Source organism: Echinops telfairi, unplaced genomic scaffold, assembly GCF_000313985.2.
Source record: "Echinops telfairi isolate 266 unplaced genomic scaffold, ASM31398v2 ScPeMD7_655;HRSCAF=1070, whole genome shotgun sequence".
NCBI lineage: Eukaryota > Metazoa > Chordata > Mammalia > Afrosoricida > Tenrecidae > Echinops > Echinops telfairi.
In genome coordinates, this window is record NW_022104553.1 from 28953719 (window position 1) to 28978207 (window position 24489).

Here is a 24489-nt window from a genome sequence, read left to right on the forward strand (position 1 = left end):
ACACACATTCAGTTAGTAGCCCAACACTTAGAATCAACAAACTAATGCAATAATGTCTTGGAGATAGCTCTCACTGCCATCGAGTCAATGCTAACTCATAGCGAGCCCCTGTGGGTTTCCGAGACTGTTTAACTATTTATGAAAGTAGAAAGCCCAGTCTTTCTCCCAGGAGCTGCTGGTGGTTTTGAACTGCCGACAATGGGATCACAGTCCACTGCATAGCCACTACACCACCAGGGCTCAGGCTGTAAAATAAGAAACCAATGTCAATTTGTAAACAAGGACAACTATACGCAAAAAAGAGGGAACATACGAATGGTGGCCTGGGACTACCATATACAGTAGTTACTATTTTAATGCCCTCCTTGCTTTCTTATGGCATGTATTAATCTTTTTTTTTAAATCATTTTACTGGGGCTCATATAACTCTTTTCACAATCCATTCATCCATTCATTGTGTTAAGCACATTTATACATTTGTTGCCGTCATCATTCTCAAAACATTTGCTTTCTGCTTGAGCCCTTGGTATCAGCTCCTCATTTCTCAACATGTATTAATCTTGTAGGCATGGTTGGCCTTAGTGAATGAGTTTTATTGAAAGCTCTGCCCTATCACCAACCCCCATTGTTGGTATGGCTGGTGTCCATTCACTTAAGAGTCTAATCTGTATAAGTCAACAATTCATGCCAGCCTATACTTACATAATTTATTTATCTCAACTGTGTTTTAAATTCTACCCCATTGGCTAAACGAATGACCCTATCAATAGAATTACCTACTGCCCCAAAAGTATGATTTGTAATGTTCTCTATCACAAAATAATAATGATGTCTCTAAGGTGAACCAGAGACCTATAAAACCATAGATACATGAATAGGATTGGGGCTCATGCTTCATTGTAGCCCCAATCTAAGGATAATTTGTTTTTATGACATGGCCCTCCTCAATGCTCGCCCTCATGAAGAGATCACTGAAAATATAGGTGCTATTGCTACTTGTGATGAAGAAACCAAGTGGTGCCCAGCTATCAGAAAAGATAGCATCTGGGGTCTTAAAAGCTTGTCTTCAAATAAGCAGCCATCTAAATACAGAGTCAACAGAGTCCACATAGAAGAAACACATCAGCCTGTATGATCCAAGGATTGTAAGCAATAAAGCCCAAATCCAAAGGTCAGAATTGTATCTGAGATTAAATTGTGAACACTCATTTGCAAAAGGCTGTGGATGACAGTACAAGTCCAAGATCCATTCACAGGGTCCACACATGAATTAAGTGTCTGGTGAATTCCCTCTGGCCATAGTAGAGAGACGTGAATCGCCTTGCTTTCAGACAGAGAGCATTGCAGTTGATTGTGGCACATATAATTAGATTGTGGCACATATAAATATCTTATCATTTGATCTCCCTTTTGACCCTTTTTTTTCAGTTGTTTCAGTTTTTAATATTTTCCACTTTCTCTTTGATTGAACTTTTACTGTTTTGTCTAGTCATTGTTGTTGGGGTTTTTTTGTTTGTTGGCTTGTTTGTTTTGTATGGTTTTATATGGTTGTGTTTTGCTTTGTATGATTTTCTGTATATGAAATCCATGATAGGTAGATCTTTCGAGTCAATAACTGGATGGGGACATGGTAGGGGAACTAACAACCAATGAATATGAGAAGAAATTGTTCTGAAATTTATTTTAGTGATGATTGCCCATATCTTCTTAATATGATTGAATGATTAAATTGTATGATATATGAAGTATATGCCATAAAGACGATTTAAGAAAAAGAAGGGAACAAATGCTATAGTTACAGAACTTACAAATGGAAAGGAAATCAAGACACTATTAAGATAAGAAATGTTTTAAACTTGAGAAGATAATAATAAATATAAAGTAACTCAAAAATTAATAATAATTTCTAAAGAAGAAATAATAAAATCTTAATACACTAAAACAAGAGCAACAAAAGAAATTATAAGAAAATCTATGCACAAAATGAACTCAGCACAGAAAAATATATAAAACCAAGAAATCAACAAAAGCAAAATACAAAAGAAATACTAACAGTAAATTCGTACCTATGGATAATTACACGGAATGTAAATGGATTAAATGCAGTAGTCAGGAGACAGTAGAATGTACAAGAAAACAGTACCTATCAATATGCTCTCTACAAGATACACACAGATATAACGCAATCTCAGTCCAGACTCTATCATCATTCTTTGAAGTCATGGAAAACTAATCATCAACATTTTATGGAAAGAGGTCCAGGTTAAGCAAAGTACTACTAAAAAAAAGAAGAAGAAACAGGAGGCCTCAATCTCCCCAATCTCAAAATCTCTATACCACTACAGTAGTCAAAACAACATGGCACTGGTCTAATGAAAGACCTTAGCAACGCACTAACAACAACAATCCAACTTTAAAATGACACTTCACCAAATGAAACATCTATGCCACCAACAAATAAATGAAATGCTCATGAATATTAGACACAGAAAGATGCAAATCAAAACAACAATGAGCTATCATCTCATCCCAACATTGCTAACAAAAGTTCAACAACAACAAAGGGAAAAAACGCTGAAAACAACAAATGCTGGCAATGGTGTGAGCAAATTGAAATCCTTTTATACTGGTGGTAGGACTGTAAAATGGTGCAATCACTGTGGAAAATGGTATGGTAGTTACTTCCTTAAAAATAGAAAATAGAAATACTATATAACTATATAAGCAATCTCATTACTAGGTAAATATATCCCAGGGAAGTAAAAGCCATTACACAAATATATATTGACACTCATATCCACCACAGTTATCATTCACAATACCAAAAAGATAGAAACAACCTAAGGGCTCATCAACAGATGAATGGATAACCAAACTATGATAACATACACACAGTGGAGGTCTATGGAACTTGAAAGAATAACGATGAATAAACACCTCATAACATGGATGAACCTAGAGAACATTATGCTGAGTCTAATTAGTCAATCGCAAAAGTTCAAATATTACGTGAGACCGTTATTGTAAAAAGTCAAGGAAAAGGTTACACACAGAAAGAAGCATTCTTTGAAGGTTTCCAGAGGTGGGACAAGAGAGATAACTCACTAACTAGAGAACAGACATGTTTTCACTTGGGTGAAGGGAAAGGCAATATACAATAGGGGAAGGTTAATACAGAATGATAAAATCAAAGGAAAGCACTGGGAGCAGCACAAGAGTTCAAAGTAACAAAAATAAATACTATTATACAACCAATCCTGCAATAACAATAAAATCAATCATCTGGAGTGGATCTATAGATAGACACTCAAGTTGAACAAAAGTGGGAAGGCAAGTGGAACTATACCCATAAATATATATAGTTGGCAGATGATATTTAAACAAAAATATGTGCATGTGTTACATATATATATATATATATATATATATATATCCATGAATATAGTAGTACAGCATACAAGGGGCAAAATTATGAAAACTTTTTAGCCATAACCAAACACCTTGAGGGAATGAGTCACTGGGTCTGAAGGTTCAAAACGAGTCTTAGGAGACACCAAAGTTAACTGACACAACGTAGTCCACAAAGATAATGTCCAATGCATGATCACTGAAGATAAAATAGGTGCATAAGCAAATGTGGTGAAGAAAGCTGATGGTGCCCGGCTATCAAAAGATTTAATGTCTGGGGTCTTAAAGGCTTGAAGATAAACAAGTGGCCATGTAGCTGAGAAGCAGCAAAGTCCACATGGAAGAAGCACACCAGCCTGTGTGATCATAAGGTGTCGATGAGATAGGGTATCAGGCATCAAAGACCCAGAACAAAAAATCATATAATTGTGAATGAGGGAGAGTGTGGGGTGGAGCCCCATGCCCATCTGTTAACAACTGGATATCCCCTTACAGAAAGGTCACAAGGAAGAGATAAGCCAATCAGGGTGCCGTATAGCACCAAAGAAACATACAACTTTCCTCTAGTTCTTTAATGCTTCCTCCCCCCAACTATCATGACCCCAATTCTACCTTACAAATCTGGCTAGACCAGAGCATGTACACAGGTACAAATAAGAGCTGGAAACACAGGGAATCCAGGACAGACAAATCCCTCAGGACCAATATTGACAGTAGCCATACAAGGAGGGGAAGGGGAAGGTGGGGGGAGAAAGGGGGAACAGATCACAATGATCTACATATAACCCCCTCCCAGGGGGGCAGACAACAGAAAAGTGGGTGAAAGGAGACATCGGTGAGTGTAAGATATGAAAAATTATAAGTTTTCAAGGGCTCACGAGAAAGGGTGGATAGGGGAGGGAGGGAGGGGGGAAAATGAGGAGCTGATACCAATAGCTCAAGTAGAAAGAAAATGTTTTGAAAACAATGATGGCAACAAATGTACAAATGTGCTTGACACAATCGATGGATGGATGAATTGTGATAAGAGTTATACGAGCCCAAAATACAATTTTTTTAAAAAAAAAGATAATGTCCAATGTCTACTTTGGTGAATAGTAACTGGGGTCTTAAAAGCTGTGAGCAGCTGAGGTGAAACTACTTGTCTTTGTTCATCTGGAGCAAAAAAGAATGAAGAAAAAGACATGGATGGAAAGACTAAATACAAACTATTATGGAAAGGGAGTGAACTGGCATAGAATCAAGACCCTTGTGTCAGTCTGGGCAGACTAGAGAAACAAATTGATAAATACACATATGTGTATAAGAAAGAGGTTTATATACAAGAGTAGTTGAATATTGAGAAAACATCCCAGCCCAGTCCAGATCAAGTCCATAAGTCCAATATTAGCCCGTATGTCTGACACCAATTTATAAAGTCCTCTTCAGACTAATGAAGCACATGCAATGATGCCGAATGCAGGAAGATTACAGGCCAGTGGGTGGGAAGTCTTGTGGATCCAGTGGCACTGTAAGCATCTCAGCACTGGCAGGGGTCTCCATCTGGCTTCTTCGGGTCCAGGGTTCTGGCTACATCAAGGTCGGTCCATGTGGCTTCTTCTCAGGGATGTCTCGAAGGGAGTCAGCCTTGTCAGTAGAGTCTCCAAGGAAGTGAGCAGAGAGAAACTCCTGCCTCCAAGGAGGAAAAATACCAGAGTTCTCAGAATTCTCAGAAGGCCATGCCCACACAGAGGCCTCATTGGCTATCACCCAATTGGCAGACTAGACTCCACCCCTTCACTCTTAATCCTCTCAAGTGCCAAATTGACACCAGATTATGTAACTACCACAACCCTGCAGAGACCACAGGAAGGTCACAGAGGAGGTGGTGGGCTCTTGTGGACAACTCCATGGAAAAAAGTAAAAAGCCCCCATCAGACTCCTTGTGTATACAAGATCACTTATCAGTAAGATTTTTCTTTCTGGTAATGGACTGCACATCATAGCTGAGTATATCAGGCCCAGTTAAAGGGCTCTACAAACATAGTCAATTCAGTAAATATTTACTGAGTACTCCTCCCAAAATGGAAGACCCTATGTGAGTTAAGGAAATGAAAAAGTGAAAAATACAGTCCCCACCTTCAAATTTCCCCATCTCTGGCTCCAGAAGGCTCATCTACAACAAAATGCTCTTTGTCTATACTGTCCTCCCTTCTGCTCCCCCTCAACCCAAACTCCACCTCCACCCAACCAATACCTAGAGGTCCGATGTGAACTTCTCTCGCTTCTGAAATCAGCTGCACATATATTTCAATGACATGCCATCTCCCTAGTTAGACTTGAGGACAAAGTTCGTGTTTAGAATTTCCCAGAAAGAAGTCACACGAATGGTTTGTATCAGACCCAGGCAAACCTTCAACTCAGGACAGTAATTCCCTGTATCTGTTTCTGCTTTATAAATGTTGTGGCCACCACGTCTACAATAAGCTCACTGATGCATCCGAAGACAGGGATTACTTGATAACGGAGAGGAGAAGAATGATCAAACTAAAGTTAAATTAGTTTACTCACACCTTTCCTGTCTCTTCCCCATGGGGAAAACAAAGTCCTACTACTTTTTCTCAGACCCCCTGGAAGGCTTCCAGTGAGGACTTCCTTGTTAACCTCCCTTCAGTCTCCACAAATAGTCCCCAGCACTCAACTCACCTCTCCTCTTTCTTTCAGCACATGGCCTGAAGTCTCTGGAATAAGAATCTAGTAACTGCTGATGTTCGGTGATTCTTAGTGTTTATGACGAATACCTCTCTTCTGCTTGGGCTGGGGCTAACTAAACAAGGTCTAGATCCAGGGGACACCAGAAGCCTGGAAAAGCACATGTCCCAGGATTCTTCCCTCCTGCAATACCCATAGTTTTCAAACCCTCTTGGATGTTAAGCATTGGGAATCTTCTACGAACATCTTCTCTCCTTTCCAGGCTAGAGCAATTCATCCACAGCCACCATTTTGATGACCAACAAGCAGGCACGGTTTCACCCACTATTCCAGGGTCTTAGCAACCAATGTGCCTCTTCCTGGTGCTACTCAGCTTCCCATCTTGTGTAGCTACAGAACTGGAAGTAATTGTCAACTGTGGGGAGCAGTGCAAGTTCCCAGGCAACAGCACAGCGATGGCCTACAGGTAGACAAAGATGAACTGAGTCAAGAGCATGGGGAAACGGACAGTGTCATCCTCTCTTCTTCCAACCCTAGTTCCCAAGCACTTTCCTGCCAGATATTAAACTAGGGAGGGTCACTAAGAGGTATAAGGAAATCCAAATGAAGGGGGGTGGGAATAAAAATGTTAAGAAATCATAACGTGCAGGTGGGGCAGGGGAATAGGCAGGAACAAGTTTTGCTGCCAAGTTATCAGTCACCTTCTTATGTTCTTAAGAACGCTTCACTTCTTTTGTTTGACTAGCTTTACTTCCCAGATTCCCGTAAAGCACATGGCCCAATCTTTTGCCTGAAAGCAACGCCTGCGTCACCCTAACTGTTCTCACCGCCTCATGAGAACACAGCCCTGGGATTAAGGCACAGGCTGCAAAGCCAAGGACCACAGCCTGAATCGTGTCCCGCAAGGTTGGGCCCCACACACTCTTCCAGCCAGATTCAAGCAACTTGCGGCAACAAGAACAGTCAGGATGAAAGTTTTCATCTCTTCCCTCCTGCTGTTGCTGCCACTTACGCTGATGCACGGGGTCTCCAGCAGCCCAAATCCAGGTAACTAAGATTCATTTTCTTTAAAATAAGAAAAAAGGGGGAGGGGCGTGTGGAGGGAGAGGGAAAAGGAAAATGTAGTGAACAGAAAAGAGCATGGTGAGACCTGCATGAAAATGCTGCTGCAGCTCCTTTAAGCCATAGGGATTTGGGGCAAGTTACTAGCCTTTCTAAGGAGCTCTCGTGGCACAGTAGGGTAGGTAGGCATCAAATCGGGCTGCTAACTGCAAGGTCAGTAGCTCAAAGTCACCAGCCACTCCGCATGAGAAAAGATGAGTCTTTCTGCTCCCATAAAGAGTTACCATTTCAGAAACGCTCAGGAGCAGCCAGGAGTTGGAATCTACTCAGTGCCAGTGGGTTTGGTTCAGACTTATTAGTCTTTCTGAGTGCCAGATTCCTCATAATCCAAAAGGGGAAATGAATTCTTACTTCCAAAGGGCGCTGTGAGACATTGCATGGGACATACATGAAAGGATCTGCAACAGTAACCGGCAAATAAAGAAATACTGGCTCCATAAAGATGTCCTCCCTTGCCCTCTCCTCCAGCCCTTTTCAGAAGAGCAATGTCTTTCCCCAGAACCAGTCTTGGTGGCTGTGGTGTGAGGGTATTAAAGGTAACTGTATATTTGTAAAAGATAAGGAAGTCCTTGCTAATATCCTTTATGATGCGCTGGACATGCCACCAATGAGGTTGAATAAGGCAATAAACTAGGGAAAGCATTATTACCATGTAGTATCCAGATTGCAACTTTATCCCTGCCTTGAACCAGTGAAATTGAGGGAGGGGAGATTTGAGAGCCATGTCTTTGGGGAAGCAGCCATATCTGCCCGTTTTCACTACCATCAAGGAAGCCCAGTCCTTGCCAGAAGAGCCACGCAGAAGCAAGCTCACCTGAGTTGTTGACCCCTGTGGGTTTCCAAGACTGTAACACTGGCTTATAGCCTGCTGGTTGTTTCAAACTTCCAACCACAGGGATCACAGCCCAATGCATAACCACTACACCACCAGGGCCCCTCTCTCCCCAACTGCTACTTTAGGGTAAATAACTTTGTTACCTACTCAGCATCAAAAACCAACCAACACACTGATATCAAGTCCAATCTGACTCGTAGTGATCCAATAGGATAGACTAAAAATGCCCCCTTTGTGTTTCCCAGACTACAAATCTTCATGGGAGCAGACAGTCTTGTCTTTTTCCCCTGGGAGTGACTAGTGGGTTTGAACTGCTGACCTTGTGTCAAACTCACAACGACAACAGAGACACTCTCAGTATCAACTCAGTCCTAAAGTCAGGAGAATTTCACCCTGCTTCACCCCTGGTTCCAATGCTCCCCTACTCAAGGCAGTACTTACCCTAAAGTGCCACAAGGGCTCCTTATATTGCCTTTTATGGAGGGTATGAATCTGACTGTCCAGCCTCCCCCTCCTGCCCTCTAGAACGCAACCTCGATCCAGATCCCTCACACTACCCAGCCTGGTGTTCAGTAAATACTTGCTGGATGAAAGAAGCTATTGTCCTATTTCTAAATTCTAGATGTTGCTCTTTTAAGGCTCTACTCCAGTTTTTTACAGCAGCTCTACTGACATCTGGAGCTAGGTAATTCTTTGCTGTAGAAGCTACACCGTGCATTGTAAGATGTTTAATAGCATCCATGACCTCTATCCACTAAATGATAACAGAAGCCTACCCTACCCCCAGTTGTGATAGCCAAAAATATCTTCAGAAATTACCAAATCTCAAAAAAAAAAAAAAAAGAAAGAAAGAAATGACTAAATCTCCCCGGAAAACAAAATCTCTCTTGTTACACACCAATAGTCCTCCAACCAAACGATGCATTCAAATTGACCAAGGGTTCTTTTCTAAACAGAGGATGGAGTGGGGCCTGGGCATTTGTATTCTTTAAAAAGCTCCCAGGTAATCCTAATGTACAGACAGAGTTGAAACCACAGCTTTACCGTGGAAGATCTCATGCTCTAAGCCTAAAGAGGAGCCCACTATGAACACACTGTTATGACCACTAACCAGAACATTGACCACTAATGTTATGCTCCATTTTTTTAAAAAATCTGCAAATCCTAATACTCTGAAATCCATAACAAAAACTAATTCAAAAGCCAACTTGAAGATTGAACGTTTCAAGTGGTACTCTGTTGTTTGCAATATTAAAAGCTTAAGTTGGACTCATTGTAGAAGGGTAGTATCAAAAGAGATGGAGGATAAATAGTAAATTAAATCTAAAAGGGACTCTTTAATAAATATCTCTATGATATAAGATCATATCACAGTTGTAGAAATCAAATTTTCAGAAATTCTTAGACAGGATTTCATAAATTATTTTATGGTACTAGCCTTTTTCACAAGGAGTTCTGTTCATGAGTTGGGCTCCTAACCTCAAGGTCAGCAGTTTGAAACCAGGAGCCCCTCTAAGAGAGAAAGATGAAGCTTTCTACTCCCATCAAGAGAAACCTATAGGGGCAATCCTACCCTGCTCTACAGGGTCACTGTGAGTTGGAATAAACTTGATGGCAGTGAGTTTTTTTTTAGCCTTTGTCACAAATAGAATACTATTTAGAGCGCATGGGTGGCTCAATGGCTTACGAATGTTTTCACACAAGATTCACTTCATAGCGGCATAGTCAGGAATAGAGTTTTACATGCATAAACGTAAGAGTACAAGAATCAACATTCAATCCGGTTCCTTGGCTCCTCATTGAACTTTCCAAAGAGGGTTTGCCTCCATTATCTCATTTTATTCTTTGGCAGTAAAGTAGGTATTATAGCTGTCTCACACACAAGAGCACTAAAACGCAGAGAGGCGAATTCTCATGGCCTCCCATATGCAGTAAATTAGGAGCAGACTGGGACTAAACACCATCTCTTCCCCCTCATTGTCCCAGACACTTTCACACTGCTGCGGCGTTATAGGAAAAAAAGGAAGGCACTGTCTTAAAGTCAAAGGACCTTCATCCAAACCCTGGCTTCGTACTAACTTCGCAACCCTAAACAAGCCACTTAACTGTTTTGAGTCTCTGTTTCATCATCTTAAAATAAATAAAATACCACTTAGCACATAGAGTAGTCATGAAGAGCCAATGAGTTATAAAGGCTTCCATGAATGGAATGAGGGAAATTCCTAAAACTCAACAAATAACTCTGACTTCTAGTGACCCTAGGACAGGGTAGAACTGCCCCTGTGGGTATCCAAGGCTGTCAATCTTTATAGAAGCCGAAAACCCCATCTAAGCTGCCTATGTTGTGGTTAGCAGACCAACAGGTAACCAACCCTCTACACCAGCATGGCTCCTTGAACTTCCTAAAGTAGCTCTTTAACCAAGAGGGCAGAGATTTGGGGAAAGCTCACCATACCAGCAGGTGGTGATATCTCAAACCACAAGACCAGTGGTGGAATGTGAGTCAGAATCTGCGCAACCACACCTAATAACAAGCTATAAATATCTAAGGATTCAAATGTTTCTAATTATCTCCCTAAGGTCCTTTTTCTGATTCAGAATCCAAGAATCTTACACTAAGTCACGTGTCTCATGCTCTCCTCCAATCTAGAGTCGTTTCTCTGTCTTTCCTCGCCTTCCATGCATTTGACCCTTTGAAAATGTACTTCTCCGTTGTTGTTTTTGTCAAACATCCCTCACTTTGGGTTTGTCTGATATTTCCTCATGATTAAGTTCAGGTTACACGCTTTCTGGCAGGAAGACCACAGAAGTGATGCAATGCAGCCCAGAGCACCATATATATGAAAAAGTGCATGGCACGGGTATTTCTCATCACTACTGATATTAACTCAGGATCTCTTGGGGTTTTACAAGTGCATGATCAGGAAGGATGCAATTAAATAATCCATATACTGCATCATTCACATAATATAGAGGTCGTTCACTTAATTTTCATCATCTTAGCCTATCTGTACCTTTAACACAGTTTTGTTTTAAGGTTTGTTTCCCAGCCAAAGAGTTTTGTAAAACCAGCCTAAATCTAACTAAACTCACTGCCATCAAATGGATTCCGATGCTAGTGATCTGATAGGACATGATAGATCTGCTCTCTGTATGTTTCTGAAACTGCAACGCTTCACAGGAGTAGAAAGCCTCCTCTTTCTCCCTTGGAGTGGCTAATGGTTTCAAACTGCTGACTCTACGGTTTGAAGGCCAACACCTAACCCACTATGCCACCTCCTAAACCTGAGCTAAACGAGTGCCTAGAAATAATGACCAACAACAACAAAAATATTGAAACAAAATCCGATCTTAACTTTTTCTTTTTTTTGTTTTTAAAGTAACTACACACATGCTCAATATGTTCTTCTCAGGAGAAAGAGTGAAAAAGGAATAAGTTAAAAAAAAGAATTTAAGGAAAAAAGAAAAAGGAATAAGTAAGAAGATCTAAGAATGCTTAGAAATAGATTACCTGTAACACATTATTTATTGCTTACATTTCTGATTATAATATTGCTCATAATAATAGCTGACACATGTTGGGTATTCCTCTTTTTTTAAATGTTATTGGGGGCTCGTACAATTCTTATCACAATCCATACATACATCCATTGTGTCAAGCTACCTTTGTATATTTGTTGCCATCATCATTTTCAAAACATTTGCCTTCTACTTGAGTCCTTGATATCAGCTCCTCATTTCCCCCTCCCTCCCCCCTCCCCCCCTCATGAGCCCTTCATAATTCATAAATTATTATTATTTTGTCATATCTTACGTGTTGAGTATTCTTATAGCAGGCCCAGCACTCATCTGTCAGTTTGTTGCACTGTGGTGACTTGCATGTTGGTGTGATTCTGGAAGCTTTGTCGTCCATTTCAAACAAGCTGGGTCATGGAGAACAGGTTTCAGCCGGGCTTCCAGACAAAGATGGACTAGAAAGAAGCAATAGATGGTCCATTTCTTAGATACAGCCACTGAAAAGCTTATGACTAGCAGCAGAACATTATCTGACATCGTGCCAGAAGATAGTTGGGCCCCTTGGTTGGAAGGCATTCAAAACACAACTGGGAAAGAGCTACCTCCACAAAGTAGGTCGCCCTTCATGAGTGAATGGAGCAAAGCTTTCCAGACCTTACAGGATGTTTTCTTTACATCCTATGTTCCCACAGTTTGTTTATCTGATCTTCGTAAAGTGAATTAATCAATGTATTGATTAATGTTCATGTATACATTTCTGTATTGAAAGTATGATTTTGTGATTATAATAGTAAATTGAGCTTCCTTGTAGAGGAAAAATAGAATTGAAGCGTTTGAATTATGGGATTAGTAAAGACGAATGAAGAACAAACAAATCTGTCTTGGAAAAAGTATGGCTGGATTGCTCCTTGGACAATGGCAAGAGTTGGCCTCTCAAACTTTGGACATGTTAGCAGGGGGGCCTAGTCCCAGAAAAAGAACACCATGCTTGGTCAGGGGGAAGGTCAGTGAAAAAGAGAAAGACCTTCAATGAGATGACTGACAGAATGGCTGCCATGTAACAGCATTGTGATGGTGGTGCGAGACAGTGCAGGCTTCACTCTGCAGTGCACAGGACTGCTGTGAGTCAGAATCTGCGCAACCACACCTAATAACAAGCTATAAATATCTAAGGATTCAAATGTTTCTAATTATCTCCCTAAGGTCCTTTTTCTGATTCAGAATCCAAGAATCTTACAGAGTATGTCACGTGTCTCATGTTCTCCTCCAATCTGTCTTTCCTCGCCTTCCATGCGTTTGACCCTTTAAAAATGTACTTCTCCGTTGTTGTTTTTGTCAAACGTCCCTCACTTCGGGTTTGTCTGATATTTCCTCATGATTAAGTTCAGGTTACACGCTTTCTGGCAGGAATACCACAGAAGTGGTGCAATGCAGCCAAGAGCACCATATATGTGAAAAAGTGCATGGCATGGGTATTTCTCATCACTACTGATATTAACTCAGGATCTCTTGGGGTTTTACAAGTGCATGATCAGGAAGGATGCAATTAAATAACCCATATACTGCATCATTCACATAATATAGAGGTCGTTCACTTAATTTTCATCATCTTAGCCTATCTGTACCTTTAACACAGTTTTCTTGGCACTGGTATTTACAGCAAGGGTGAACGCTGATGCAACTAGTATCTGACTGGCTCAGCTCTGATTTTTCACTCCAGAATCTGAAGGCAAATACTTGTCCGATGCTGGATTGGTTACACTGATGATCTCTCCAAATGTAAGCTTCTTATCCTCAGATCCAGGGAAGCCACCACTAATATCTGGCAGATAGATGCTAAAACCAACCTTAGCTTCCATGTCAAAGACACAGTGGGCATGTGAGATTGCGTGTATAAAGGTCTCGGGGTCAAGACAGCTGAAATTTTTGTATAGTATTACTGTATGAGAATTTATATTTATATTTGTTCACCTATTACTTTATATCAGTGTGGACTCAAAGATATATATAGATATATACAGATATATATATACAGATTATCATCCATTATTATAATTAGCTATTAAATCGCTCATATTGTCTCAGATTTGACCATGGAGAGCTCCTTCAAGTTGGCCCCTGGGCCTTTGTGACTTATCCTCCTCATCTTTTGAGCAGCTCCTTACATTCTGACAGCACAAATGTTCCAGCCTCGTCACACACTAGTCTTTCTTCACCCTAGTCCTGGCATCACTCATTTCTCCGAGGAGACCTGGTTCCTTTTCCTGGAGAACGGTGTTTACGCACTGCGTGGTTACACATAAGTTAATGGAGTCGTTCCTCCTAGGCCCTCTGGTGGACAAAGCTGAAAAGCGTGAGCCTAGGTAGAAAACAATCTAAACCCTCAGGAGCGGTTCTATTCGGCCCTATAGGGTCACTGAGTTAGAATCAGCTGGATGACGGTGGGGTGTATAAGAAAAATCATATCTGTACCTAACAGGATAAAACTAAAGAGCGTACAATTCAAAAAAAAAAAAGAAAAGAAAAGAAAAGGAGCCCTGTGGCATGATGGGTTTCGCATTGGGCTGTGGACCACAAAGTCAGCAGTTGGAACTCACCAGCTGCTCCACTGGGAGAAGATGAGTCTGTCTGCTTCTGTAAAGACTGACAGCACAGCAATCCACAGGGACAGTTCCACTCTGTCCTATAGCATCTTGAAAAGTCAGAATCCACTTGATGGCAGTGAGGTGGAGTGATGGTTTTGCTTTTTAATTTTTAAAGTTGCCCTCCAGTTGACTGTGACTCATGGTGACTCCATGCTGCAACTTCATAGGATATTCTTTTTTTTTTTAACTTCATAGGATTTCCAATGGTTGGTTTTGGGGGCAAGGAGGCCTTCCTTGGAAGGTGCCTCCAGCAGACTCAAACCTCTAGCCTTTTGGTTAGCAGCCAAGCGTGTGACCCCCATGCCTCCCCAGGGACCCCCATGTATTTGGACGTGGACACTGTTAGCTCCATTTCACAAATGCCATGAGTGAGGCACAGAAACACAAAACAGCAGGTCCAACATCACAAAAGCTAGTAGGAGTGGGGCTGGGAGATGAAAACAATGAGAGCTACTCCACAAGTCCTAACAAGTGGCAGAAAGTTCTTTACAGAGATGAACCAGCCAAGAGCAACATGCCTAACACACCAGCACAGACACTAACTAGAAGGCCTCTGGAAAATAACTATAAGTCCCTAAGTGCTGGATGCCTCCCAGGACACAGAAGCTCAATTATTTCTTCCAACACTGCAAGGTGGTTGTCACCATCTTCCTTCTACAGATCAAAGAACCCAGCATCAGAGAAGGTACGTTGGGGGTAGCTCAGGACTTGCCAGATTACACAGATAGGATACGGAGCCAGCAGTTAAACCCAGGTCTGTCTGAGTTCAGAGTCCACACATGTTCCACTGTCTCAGAGTTTGCCAAAGAAATGATTTTAAGGACCATGAATTTATTCTTTTGGTTTAATAGCTATAACCCAGAAAGTTAAGCCCACTGGAGCCCTAGTGCCCCAGTGGTTCTGCATTGGACTGCTAACTGCAAGGTAGGTAGTTTGATACCACCAGCTGCTCCAAGAGAGACAGACAGGGCTTTCTACTCCTGTAAAGAGTTACAGCCTCGGAAACTCATAGGGGGCAATGCTACCCTATCTTACAGGGTTAATAGTTGTATGCTTATTTAATTCCCATCTGGAAAGATATAAAAGCACACAGCAACCCCACAACTTCACAGGTAATATTGCACAGGGTGAGACGCTGTACAATCAGTGGAAGGGGAAGCATGATATAAATAAGAGCATGGGTGACAGATACATGGCTACAGCAAAAAATCATAAAGATAGTCCCTAAATGTGGTTTGGAGGATCTGATGTTACAGAACCAGGCAGCTTCCTTTTCAGTTCAAAAACAGCACTAAACTCACTGCCATCGAGTCAATTCTGATCCATGGTGACCCTCTAGGAGAGAGTAGAACTGCTCCTGTGGGTTTCCAAGACTGACTCTATGCAGGCGTCGAACGCCTCGTCTCACATTTGTGTATTTTCAGTTACATACTTAACACCAAGAATATCACGTGAAGCTGCAAAAAGAACCACAGAGCACAAATCTGAGCTCTAGATTTCTCACCATGACCTTTGTGAACTTGCTTTCTTACACCGCAGTTTCCTCATCTGTAAAAAAGAAAAAGAGACAGTGACTTGACTTGTTTAACTAGTACACCCTTTATAGAAAATAATTGGGTAATGATGCCAAGAAACCTGGAACCTTAGTGGTATAGTAGTTACACATTGGGCTGAAAATAAGCTCAGCGGTTCAAAACCACCAGCCATTCTGCAACAGAAAGATGGGACTTTTTACTCCTGTTAACAGTTACAGTCTCGGAAAATCACAGAGACAGTTCTACCCTGTCCCATAGGGTTGCTAGCTTAATGGAGTTTTAGTTGGATATCAAGAAACAGTAATTCTACTTTGGGAAATCTATCCCAAGAAAATAATCCAAAATTTGGAAAACAGTGACAGGCACAAAGAAATCCCTCAACAACATCCCGAACTGAAATCATCTAACTATTCATCGATAGGAGAGACTTAGATCATTTAGAGTGTACATAATACTTGTTGGGAGTGCTGTACAGTCATTAAAACTGTCTAGGATGAATTACGAATTCAGTAAAATAGAAATGTGTTCACATACTATGGTTATCATTATATAAAGAATATATTGTGCAAAAAAACAAATGTATCAATACACCAACTAATTGATAAGAATGTTTCCGTTTGTACTTTTCAAATTTCCTCTAATATAGTTCAATATGACATTCCCTGGATGGAGCAAAGAGCTAATGCACCAAGCTGCCAACTGAGAGGTTAGAAATCCCTTTGAGTCCACTCAGAAGGGCCTGGTGATCTACTTTCCCCCCAAAATCAGCCATTGAAAATGCTGTGGAGTACAGTTCTACTCTCACTGTGGGGTCACCAGGAGTCGAAAGCAATTCCACACAAAAAAAACACCTCAGTGTGGGAAACTGAGGGATGGGAAGAGCATGTATGCAGATGAATTCTTTATTCTCATATTTTAAGAAGCCTGGCAGGTTAGGATTCTGGTGTGGAGGAAGGCCTTCACACTTGTGAGTTAGAGATGAGTCCCAATCACATTCGCATAACTAAGATTGATTGCCACAATATCCTCCCATAACAGTGCTGCCTTAAAGTTACTTCTTACAGCCACACGGCTGATGGCGGCTTGGTCTCTAGCAGCAGACACGTTGCTATTGCTCTCCCTGCTCAGGGGACAGTCACTCCCCTTACCTGCCCCCCAGCACTGGTGTCAGGTTACTCCTCCAATGAACTCAGGGATCTCTAGAGTTAAGGGTGCAGTCCACTTTGCTATGTATGTGGTTACCTGTAATTGGGGGTAGGGGGTAGGTGTTGCATGCCCTGAGTATATATAAGCTGCTGTTGGAAATCTAATCGCTCTCTCTGAGCAGACCTGGCTCCTGAAGTCATGGTGCAGGTGAGACAGACCCTGCATGCTTTGTCTTGTCTGATGTCTCTTTAATTTACCCTTCAACAACACAACACGACACAACCGCCCCCTGGTATCCCACACCTCAGTGATGGGCTTCAACTAAATGGCCACAAGATTCCTGCAGGCTTTTATGTGTTTGCCCTGGAACCAGGAGTAGAGTTCAAGAGGGTGTAATAGTCTTGAAAAGTTTAGCTGGCAGAGGTAATGCCTCTTGAAACTACTTTAGCAGCACTCAAAATAGCACAGAATGTCTGAAAACTAGCATCTGGGGAAATGACGCAACAAGCTCTGAGTGCGGCAGATGTCCGGGAAATAGGAGACCTAGAGGGAACCTGAGGGTTTCTGAGCGCCTTCTCCAGACAACTAATCTGACCACTTATTGAACAAGCGTCTATCGAGTGCCTAGACCATGTGCCCGGAACCTGATCTAGGCAGGGAGGCAGATTTGAAACAACACAGTCTCAACGACCATTTTTCAACACTAGAGCTACATTCAAATATGATGGGGACCATTCTGACACAACAGATCCGAAACTACTGTACAGAGGAGGCATCATCCAAACCCCCCTCTTCCAGCCCCAGAGCCTCACGTCAATAAAGCAGCATCCTTGATGGCCATCAAAATAGTGTCTCCCTCACTGCCATCGAGTCAATTCTGACTCATCGAGACCCTATAGAACAGGGAAGAACTGCCCCTGTGGGCTTCTGAGACTGTAACTCTTTATAGGAGTAGACAGCCCCTTCTTTCTCCAGTGGAGTGACTGGTGGTTTTGAACTGCTGACCTTGAAGTAAGCAATCCAACGCATAAATCACTACACCAGGGGGGCTCCACAAAATGAGGCTAAGACAGCTTCCAGTGATCAGACAGACTGGGACATGGGCAAAGAGAGGGATGTCCTTTGTTACAGAAAAAATAAAGGCAATTGGACATTCCTATGCAGAGGAGTTGTACGGAGAAAATGCACCCAGGAGGCAGTTTAGCACAGAGAAAATACACAGCACTCCTCTGGTTCTTTAATCTTTCCTTCCCCCACTGTTATGATCTCAGTCCTACTTCACAAATCCCTCTAGACTGGTGTACATACAGCGGCACAGACGAGAGCTTTCAATACACGGAATTTAGGAAAGACAAATCCCCTCAGAATCAGTAAAGAGAGTAAAGATTCTAGGAAGGTAGGGGAAGGGAAGGGAAAGGAAGCGGGGGAAGGGGGAACAAATAGCAATGAGGGAAGAATAACTCTCAAGGGGGATGAATATCAGGATAGTAGGTGAAGGGATAGAACGGGCAATGTGAGATATATATAATTAATAATAACAATACATAATATATTATGGGTTTGTGGGAGTGGCAGGGTGGGAGAAGGAGGGGGGAAAAAGAGGAGCTGTTATCAAAGGGCTCAAGAAGAAAGATAATGTTTAGAAATTGTTGACGCTAACAATTGTACATGTCCACTTGATATAATGGATGTATGGACTGTTATAATATATTTAAGAGCCCACAATAAAATTATTTTTTTTTTTTTTTAAAGGCAAACACCCTCCTCTTAGTGAACGATGGAGCACTAGTAGTGTACTAGGCAAGGTCAGTAGTTTAAAACCACTAGCCACACCACGGGAGAAAAAGGAGGCTTTCTATTCCCATAGTTACAGTCTCAGAAACCCAAAGGGGCAGTTCTATCTTGTCCTGTAGGTCACTATGAGTCAAAACTGACAGGACAGCAGTGACTTTGGAGTTTAGAGTAGTAAACTATGGATTCAAATACAGCAACCTTAATGTCATGGGGGAAGTCCTGATTTATAGAATCATCTGCTCCTTGCTCTCATTCCTGCTTAAACCATAGCATTTTAATGCTGAGAAGTGATGGGGGGAGGGGGAGCATGGAAAGGTGTAAGGTTTTAATTAACCCCCACCTTTGGTCCTCTCTTCCTTTCAAAAGTTCATCTTTCTCCAGGTAAACTTTGCTCCAGGCAAGATGTTAAATATCAATTCTTTACCCCACTTAAAATACACCTCTCTTGAGAAACCTAGATCCCTGGAGTCAAAAGGGAAGAAAAATGGATCAGCGCTAACCCAGGGGACACAATGATGGGATTTCATGCCTCACTCCCACACCTCCCTCCCCTTCCCTTTCCTGGAAGTGACCTGTTTCCTTCCAACAGGGGTCGCCAGAGGACACCGGGGCCAGCGCCAGGCCTCAGGAAGGCGGCTCCAGGAAGGCGGGCTAGAATGTGAGTGCAAAGGTCAGTATCACTTCATCCACCACAGCAGTTGCAGCATTATCAACACACACACCCCAAACCCCCAGATCCCTCAGAGATACTGAGTTAACCCCACCCAGTTCCCCCTCTCCCCACCCACCCTGTGTTGGCGGCCTGCTCCTGGGTTCTGGAAGAGCTGACTGAGCCTTGGGCTGCTCCACCCCTCCTCCCTTTTCCTAGGAACCCGCAGCCACCTTCCAACAGGTTTTTATACCCCCACCGCCTACCTCCAAGTTCTCCCAAATCTTCCTGGGTCTGTTCTCAAGCTTATTTTACTCACAATGAAGACACAAATTACAGTGACAAAACAGCTTGCGTGAGGTTGCACAGCCGCTACAAGTCAGACACCTGTCTCTGGTCTCCCCAACAATATCCTGAAGTCCTCCTCCAAGCCTGCCACCAAATCCTTGCCTGTACAGGTCAGGCCAAAAGAGCTCAGAAGTCCTGGGGTCCCTGAGAACTGAGTTACCCCAAGGCTCTGTATGGATCCCTTTCCCACCCTAGGAGAGAGGAGGGAGAAGCCAGGAAGGTGGTGGGTAAAGCCACAGCCTGCTCTCTCCTCCGGAACAAATGAACTCTCTCCTCTAACCAGCCACCTTGTGATTACAGACCAGTTCCAGAAACTCCCTAAAGGAAAATTTATGGCATTGGCAGTGCTCGGGTCGCCAAAGAAACAGTGTCCCTGCGATCACTTCATGAGCAACATGAAGAAAAACAGTAAGTTTCAAGGAAATGACCTTCCTTAAGCCAGCGCCACTCTGCGTAATCACAAAGGCTGAAGCTGGGGTTGAGGATAGACAGGAGAGGTGAGACGAAGACCAGAAGAAACGCTTATTTCAGCCCAACCTACCCAACGCCAGCTTGTGGGGAACTTAAACAAAACCAACCCCAACTGACGGCTATCTAGTCAATGCTGACTCGTCGCCAGCCCTTGTGGGTTTCTGAGGCTATAGTTCTTTACAGGGGTAGAAAGCTTCATCTTTCTCCCACGAGTGGCTAGTGGTTTGGAACTACTGACCTTGGGTTTAGCAGCCCAACCCATAACCATTATCCTACCAGGGCTCCTCTGACTTGGTTTGGTTGGAGCCAAAACCAAACCAAACTCACTGCCACCCAGTCAATGCTGACTCAGCCACCCCTGTGGGTTTCCAAGACTGTCACTGTGTACAGGAATAGAAAGCCCAGTCCTGAGGAGCTGCTGGTGGTTTTGAGCTATCAACCATGCGGTTTGCAGCCCAACTGGCAACCACTACACCACAAGGTTCCTTTTACTACCGTATCACTAGGTGCAGAGGCAGGGGGTCACATGAGGCTACTACCTACAGCTAGAAAGGTAAGATACCATTCCCCTGACCATTGAACTAAATTCCTGGATTTACGAACCCTCTGAATGTCAAAGAGGAGGGAGGCAGGACTATTAGGGGCTGGTTATTGATCCTGAAGATGGTGCCATTTTCAATCAAACAGAGTTTGTGTCTTCCCTCAGGAGCCCTGGTGATGTTATTGGGTAAACATTGGGCTGCTAACCACAAGGTCGGTGGTTCAAAAGCATTAGCTGCTCTGCTAGAGAAAGACAAGGCTTTCTACTCAGTTAAAGGGTGACCATGTCAGAAACACACAGAAGCAGTTCTACTCTGTCTTGTAGAGTCATTAGGCATGGGAACCCACTCAATGGCAGTGGGTTTGGTTTGGGTTTTATTTTTCCCTGGCAGCTTTTAACTATTACGTAATTTTGTTGGCGATGATTGAACTGACCGATACTTTAGGATGTCACCAAGGGTGGGACCAATCAGGCTCATCAGACACTGTTGATGGAAGTGAAATTCAATTTGACAGTACTGATAAAAATGTTAAATGTGTGCTCCTTTTGACCCAGTAATCATCCTTCAGGAAATCCTCCCTACTGGTACAGATACTCAAAGATGTATGTGCAAGAATACTCATGATAGCAGTGTGTAATGTAACAAATATGCAGAAATTATAAGTGTCTTTTTAAAAATCCACTGCTGACTCATAGCAACCCCTACAGGACAGAGTAGGGCCACTCCTGTGGATTTCTGACACTATGAGTCTTCGTGGGAGCAGACAGCTTCCTCTTTCTCTCCCAGAGTGACTTGGGGATTAGAACCACTGACTTTGTGATTAGTAGCTCAGTGTGTAGCCCACTATTCCCTCAGGGCTATTAAGAATGTTGGACAATTCTACAGTTGCTAAAAATAATGTGGACAGGAGAGACTGCCACAGTATTTTGAGTGGAAAAAAATGCAGCGGCCTCTACTTTTACTCTTCACAAAAATCAATTGTAGAAAGGAATCTAGGAAAATATGGGGTAGCAGCTTTGGGGTAGGGGAGGATTTCTTAAAATGCCAAAAGTACAAATCATAAAGAAAAATAGTTACAATGAAGTCTAAAGGGAAAGAATTATACATCTATTGTCGTTGAAATTTAAGCATGTTGGTCATTAAAAGAACAAAATATAAACTATAGAACAAGAGAGAGCATCTGCCACATATCTAACCAACAAAGGATTAGTATACAGGATACTATGGATAAATGGGTAAAAGACGTTTAAAAGCAAGTCACAGACGAGGAAATGCAAATCTCTACCAAACTTATGAATTGGCATTCAACTTCATTAGTAATCAAGAAAACGCAGATTAAAAAACCAAAAAAACCACTAAGTCATCAGCCTAGCAAAAGTTTTAAATTCTGACAATATCAAGTGTTGCTAGGGGATAGAACATAACAATGTTCATGCTCATGCGTATTATCTTAGTTATCTAGTGCTGTTATAATAGAGATACTCCAGGTGGATGGCTTTCATGAACAACAATTTATTTTCTCACAGGTTAGGAGCCTAGAAATTCAGATTCAAGGCACTGACACTTGGGAGAGGTTCTCTCGCCTCGCTCTCTTGCTCCCTCCCTCCCCTAAGGGAAAATCCTTGCTCTTTTCAGTTTCTATTTCGAGGTTCCTTAGAGAGAATGTGGCATTAAGCTTGTCTTCTCCTCTGTACTTGCTTGTTTGCTTAATCTATCTCAAAAGAGGTTGGTTTAAAACACACCCTACACTAACAGTCTCATTAACATACATAGGAATTACAACACAGATTTGGGGGGGGTCCCCACAACTCAATCCCTAACAATTTTTTTAAGCACACTGCCTTCAAGTTCTGACTCATAGCGACCCTATAGGACAGGGTAGAACTACCCCCTAGGGTTTCTGAGCCTGTACATCCTTATGACAGGAGTAGAAAGCCTCATCTTTCGACTGAGCAGCTGGTGGGTTCAATCTGCTGACCGTGCAGTTAGCACCCCAACACATAACTCACTGTACACCAGGAGACGTGAATAAGAATTGTATAGTAATATGGCTCATAACTGCCCAAAACATAAAACTAACCAAACATTTATCAACAGTAAAATGGCTAAAAGGAATTGTGTCTATTAGAATATCAGTGAGAATGAGTTAACACCTTCAGAGATGAGTCTTGCCATCATACCCAAAGCAAAGAAGCACTGCCATGGGGTCAGTCCCGACTCACAGTGGCCCTAAGGGACAGAACAGAACTGTCCCTGTGGGTTTCTAAGACAGAGACTCTTTTTTTGTTCTCCAGATGAACATGTTTGTCACTAAAGACTCCAAGTCCATTTCAGTCTTACTTTTTCCCTTTTTTATGTTTTTAGCCACTTGGACCACTATTCAGGTTTGAGGGATAAGGAATCTGGAAGGACTTTTGGTTGTTTGTTTTTAAAGAAATATATTGTATATATTTACACAACCCATCTTAAGAAATGAAATCAACAATATCCTGCTAAACCTCCCATATACTGTATGTGGTTTTCTTCCTCCCCGCCTGCCCCCTCCTCATCCATCCTTTAGCTTTGTGGTTGCTAGTTTAGTGGCCCAACTCGTAACCACTATGCCAGCAGAGATCCTTTGACTACCAGCGCACTAGGGACAAGGGCAGGGGCAGGGGTCACAAGAGACTACCTACAGCATGCTTAAAGTTCAAAGACAGGCTGATGTAAGCAACTTTATTTAGGAGTGTCTATGTAGGTGGTTAAAAACAATAAAGCAAATAATGATTATACAAGCCAGGATGACTGGTATAATGGTGGGGGAGGTTGCGGGGAGAGGGGGTAGGGAGTAGTGAGCAGAAAAGAAAACCAAAAAAAACCCATAAAATAAATAATTTTTTTCAAAGATGAATAAGAAGGATAGCAATTCTATTTTGAGGCCTGGTTAGTGCTTTTATAGCTGTTTGCTTTATCACTATTTATTACACTGTACATTTAAATTTTATAGACTCCCTGCCCTGTGTAATGTTTTTGCAGTAATAAAGCAGATTTAAAGGTGCAGAACAAAACAATATGTATAGTATAATCTCTTTTCAATAAAACATTTGTTGACATACAAAGAAGGATGGGTGAATATGTGGCAAACTATTAACCACAGTAAAACCTGAGGCAGAGGGTTGGCATGGGGGATGTTTGTTTTACAAGATAGATTTTTCTTTTTTTTTTCTAGTTTTTTCATCTTCTCCACCGGACAATTGTCCGTCACTTTAAAAGCGTTTACAAATGAAAGTTTAGAACATGTCTTTTTTTTAAACTACCTCTTACCCTTTCCTCTCACCCTAGGGCACCGAAGGCACCACAGGAAGTCAAACAAGTACTTCAGAGCCTGCCAACAGTTTCTCCAACAGTGCCAGCTGGCAAGCTTGGCCCTGCCCTTTTAGGAGCTTGGAGAACCTACTCTCCCAATCAAATCCTCTTAGAGTACACCCTGGGGGATACTCCTCTCCCACCTCGTGTTCCCCAACCTTTCCACTCACCACCACCGCTAAAATTGTTCCAGTATTCCCCAAAAAAATTTCCCCCAAGGTCATTTTGATTACCCTTCCTAGGGACATTACTTGTCACCTTTCTCCTCTTACCCACACTTAATTACCTAAAAGAATCCAGGAACCCTCACTTCCCTGGCTGGTCTCACCTGACTGTAAATATAGCTCAGCACAGAGCCAACAGAGATCAATAAATATTTGTAAATCCAAATGGCCAACTTTTTTGCTTTTTAACAGGGCCTGGCAATTCCCATTTGATCCAG

At 42.2% G+C, this 24489-nt stretch overlaps 1 protein-coding gene across 1 annotated transcript; it reads left to right on the forward strand.

The window, feature by feature from the left end:
• Positions 1 to 14802: 14802 nt before the first annotated feature.
• CXCL17 (C-X-C motif chemokine ligand 17) lies at positions 14803 to 24121 on the forward strand. Its single transcript, XM_004710526.1, has 4 exons — positions 14803 to 14902; positions 19282 to 19362; positions 19990 to 20097; positions 24024 to 24121. The coding sequence occupies exons 1-4, from the start codon at positions 14803 to 14805 to the stop codon at positions 24119 to 24121; spliced, it is 387 nt and encodes a 128-aa protein (XP_004710583.1).
• Positions 24122 to 24489: the final 368 nt, after the last annotated feature.

Bases quoted from the DNA above. Each gene is read 5' to 3' on its own strand.
- CXCL17 (XM_004710526.1), top strand. From the start codon at position 14,803: ATGCCTCCCAGGACACAGAAGCTCAATTATTTCTTCCAACACTGCAAG. The intron at 14,903-19,281 runs GTACGTTGGGGG...TCCTTCCAACAG, and splicing joins AGAACCCAGCATCAGAGAAG to GGGTCGCCAGAGGACACCGG. The intron at 19,363-19,989 runs GTCAGTATCACT...TTGTGATTACAG, and splicing joins GCTAGAATGTGAGTGCAAAG to ACCAGTTCCAGAAACTCCCT.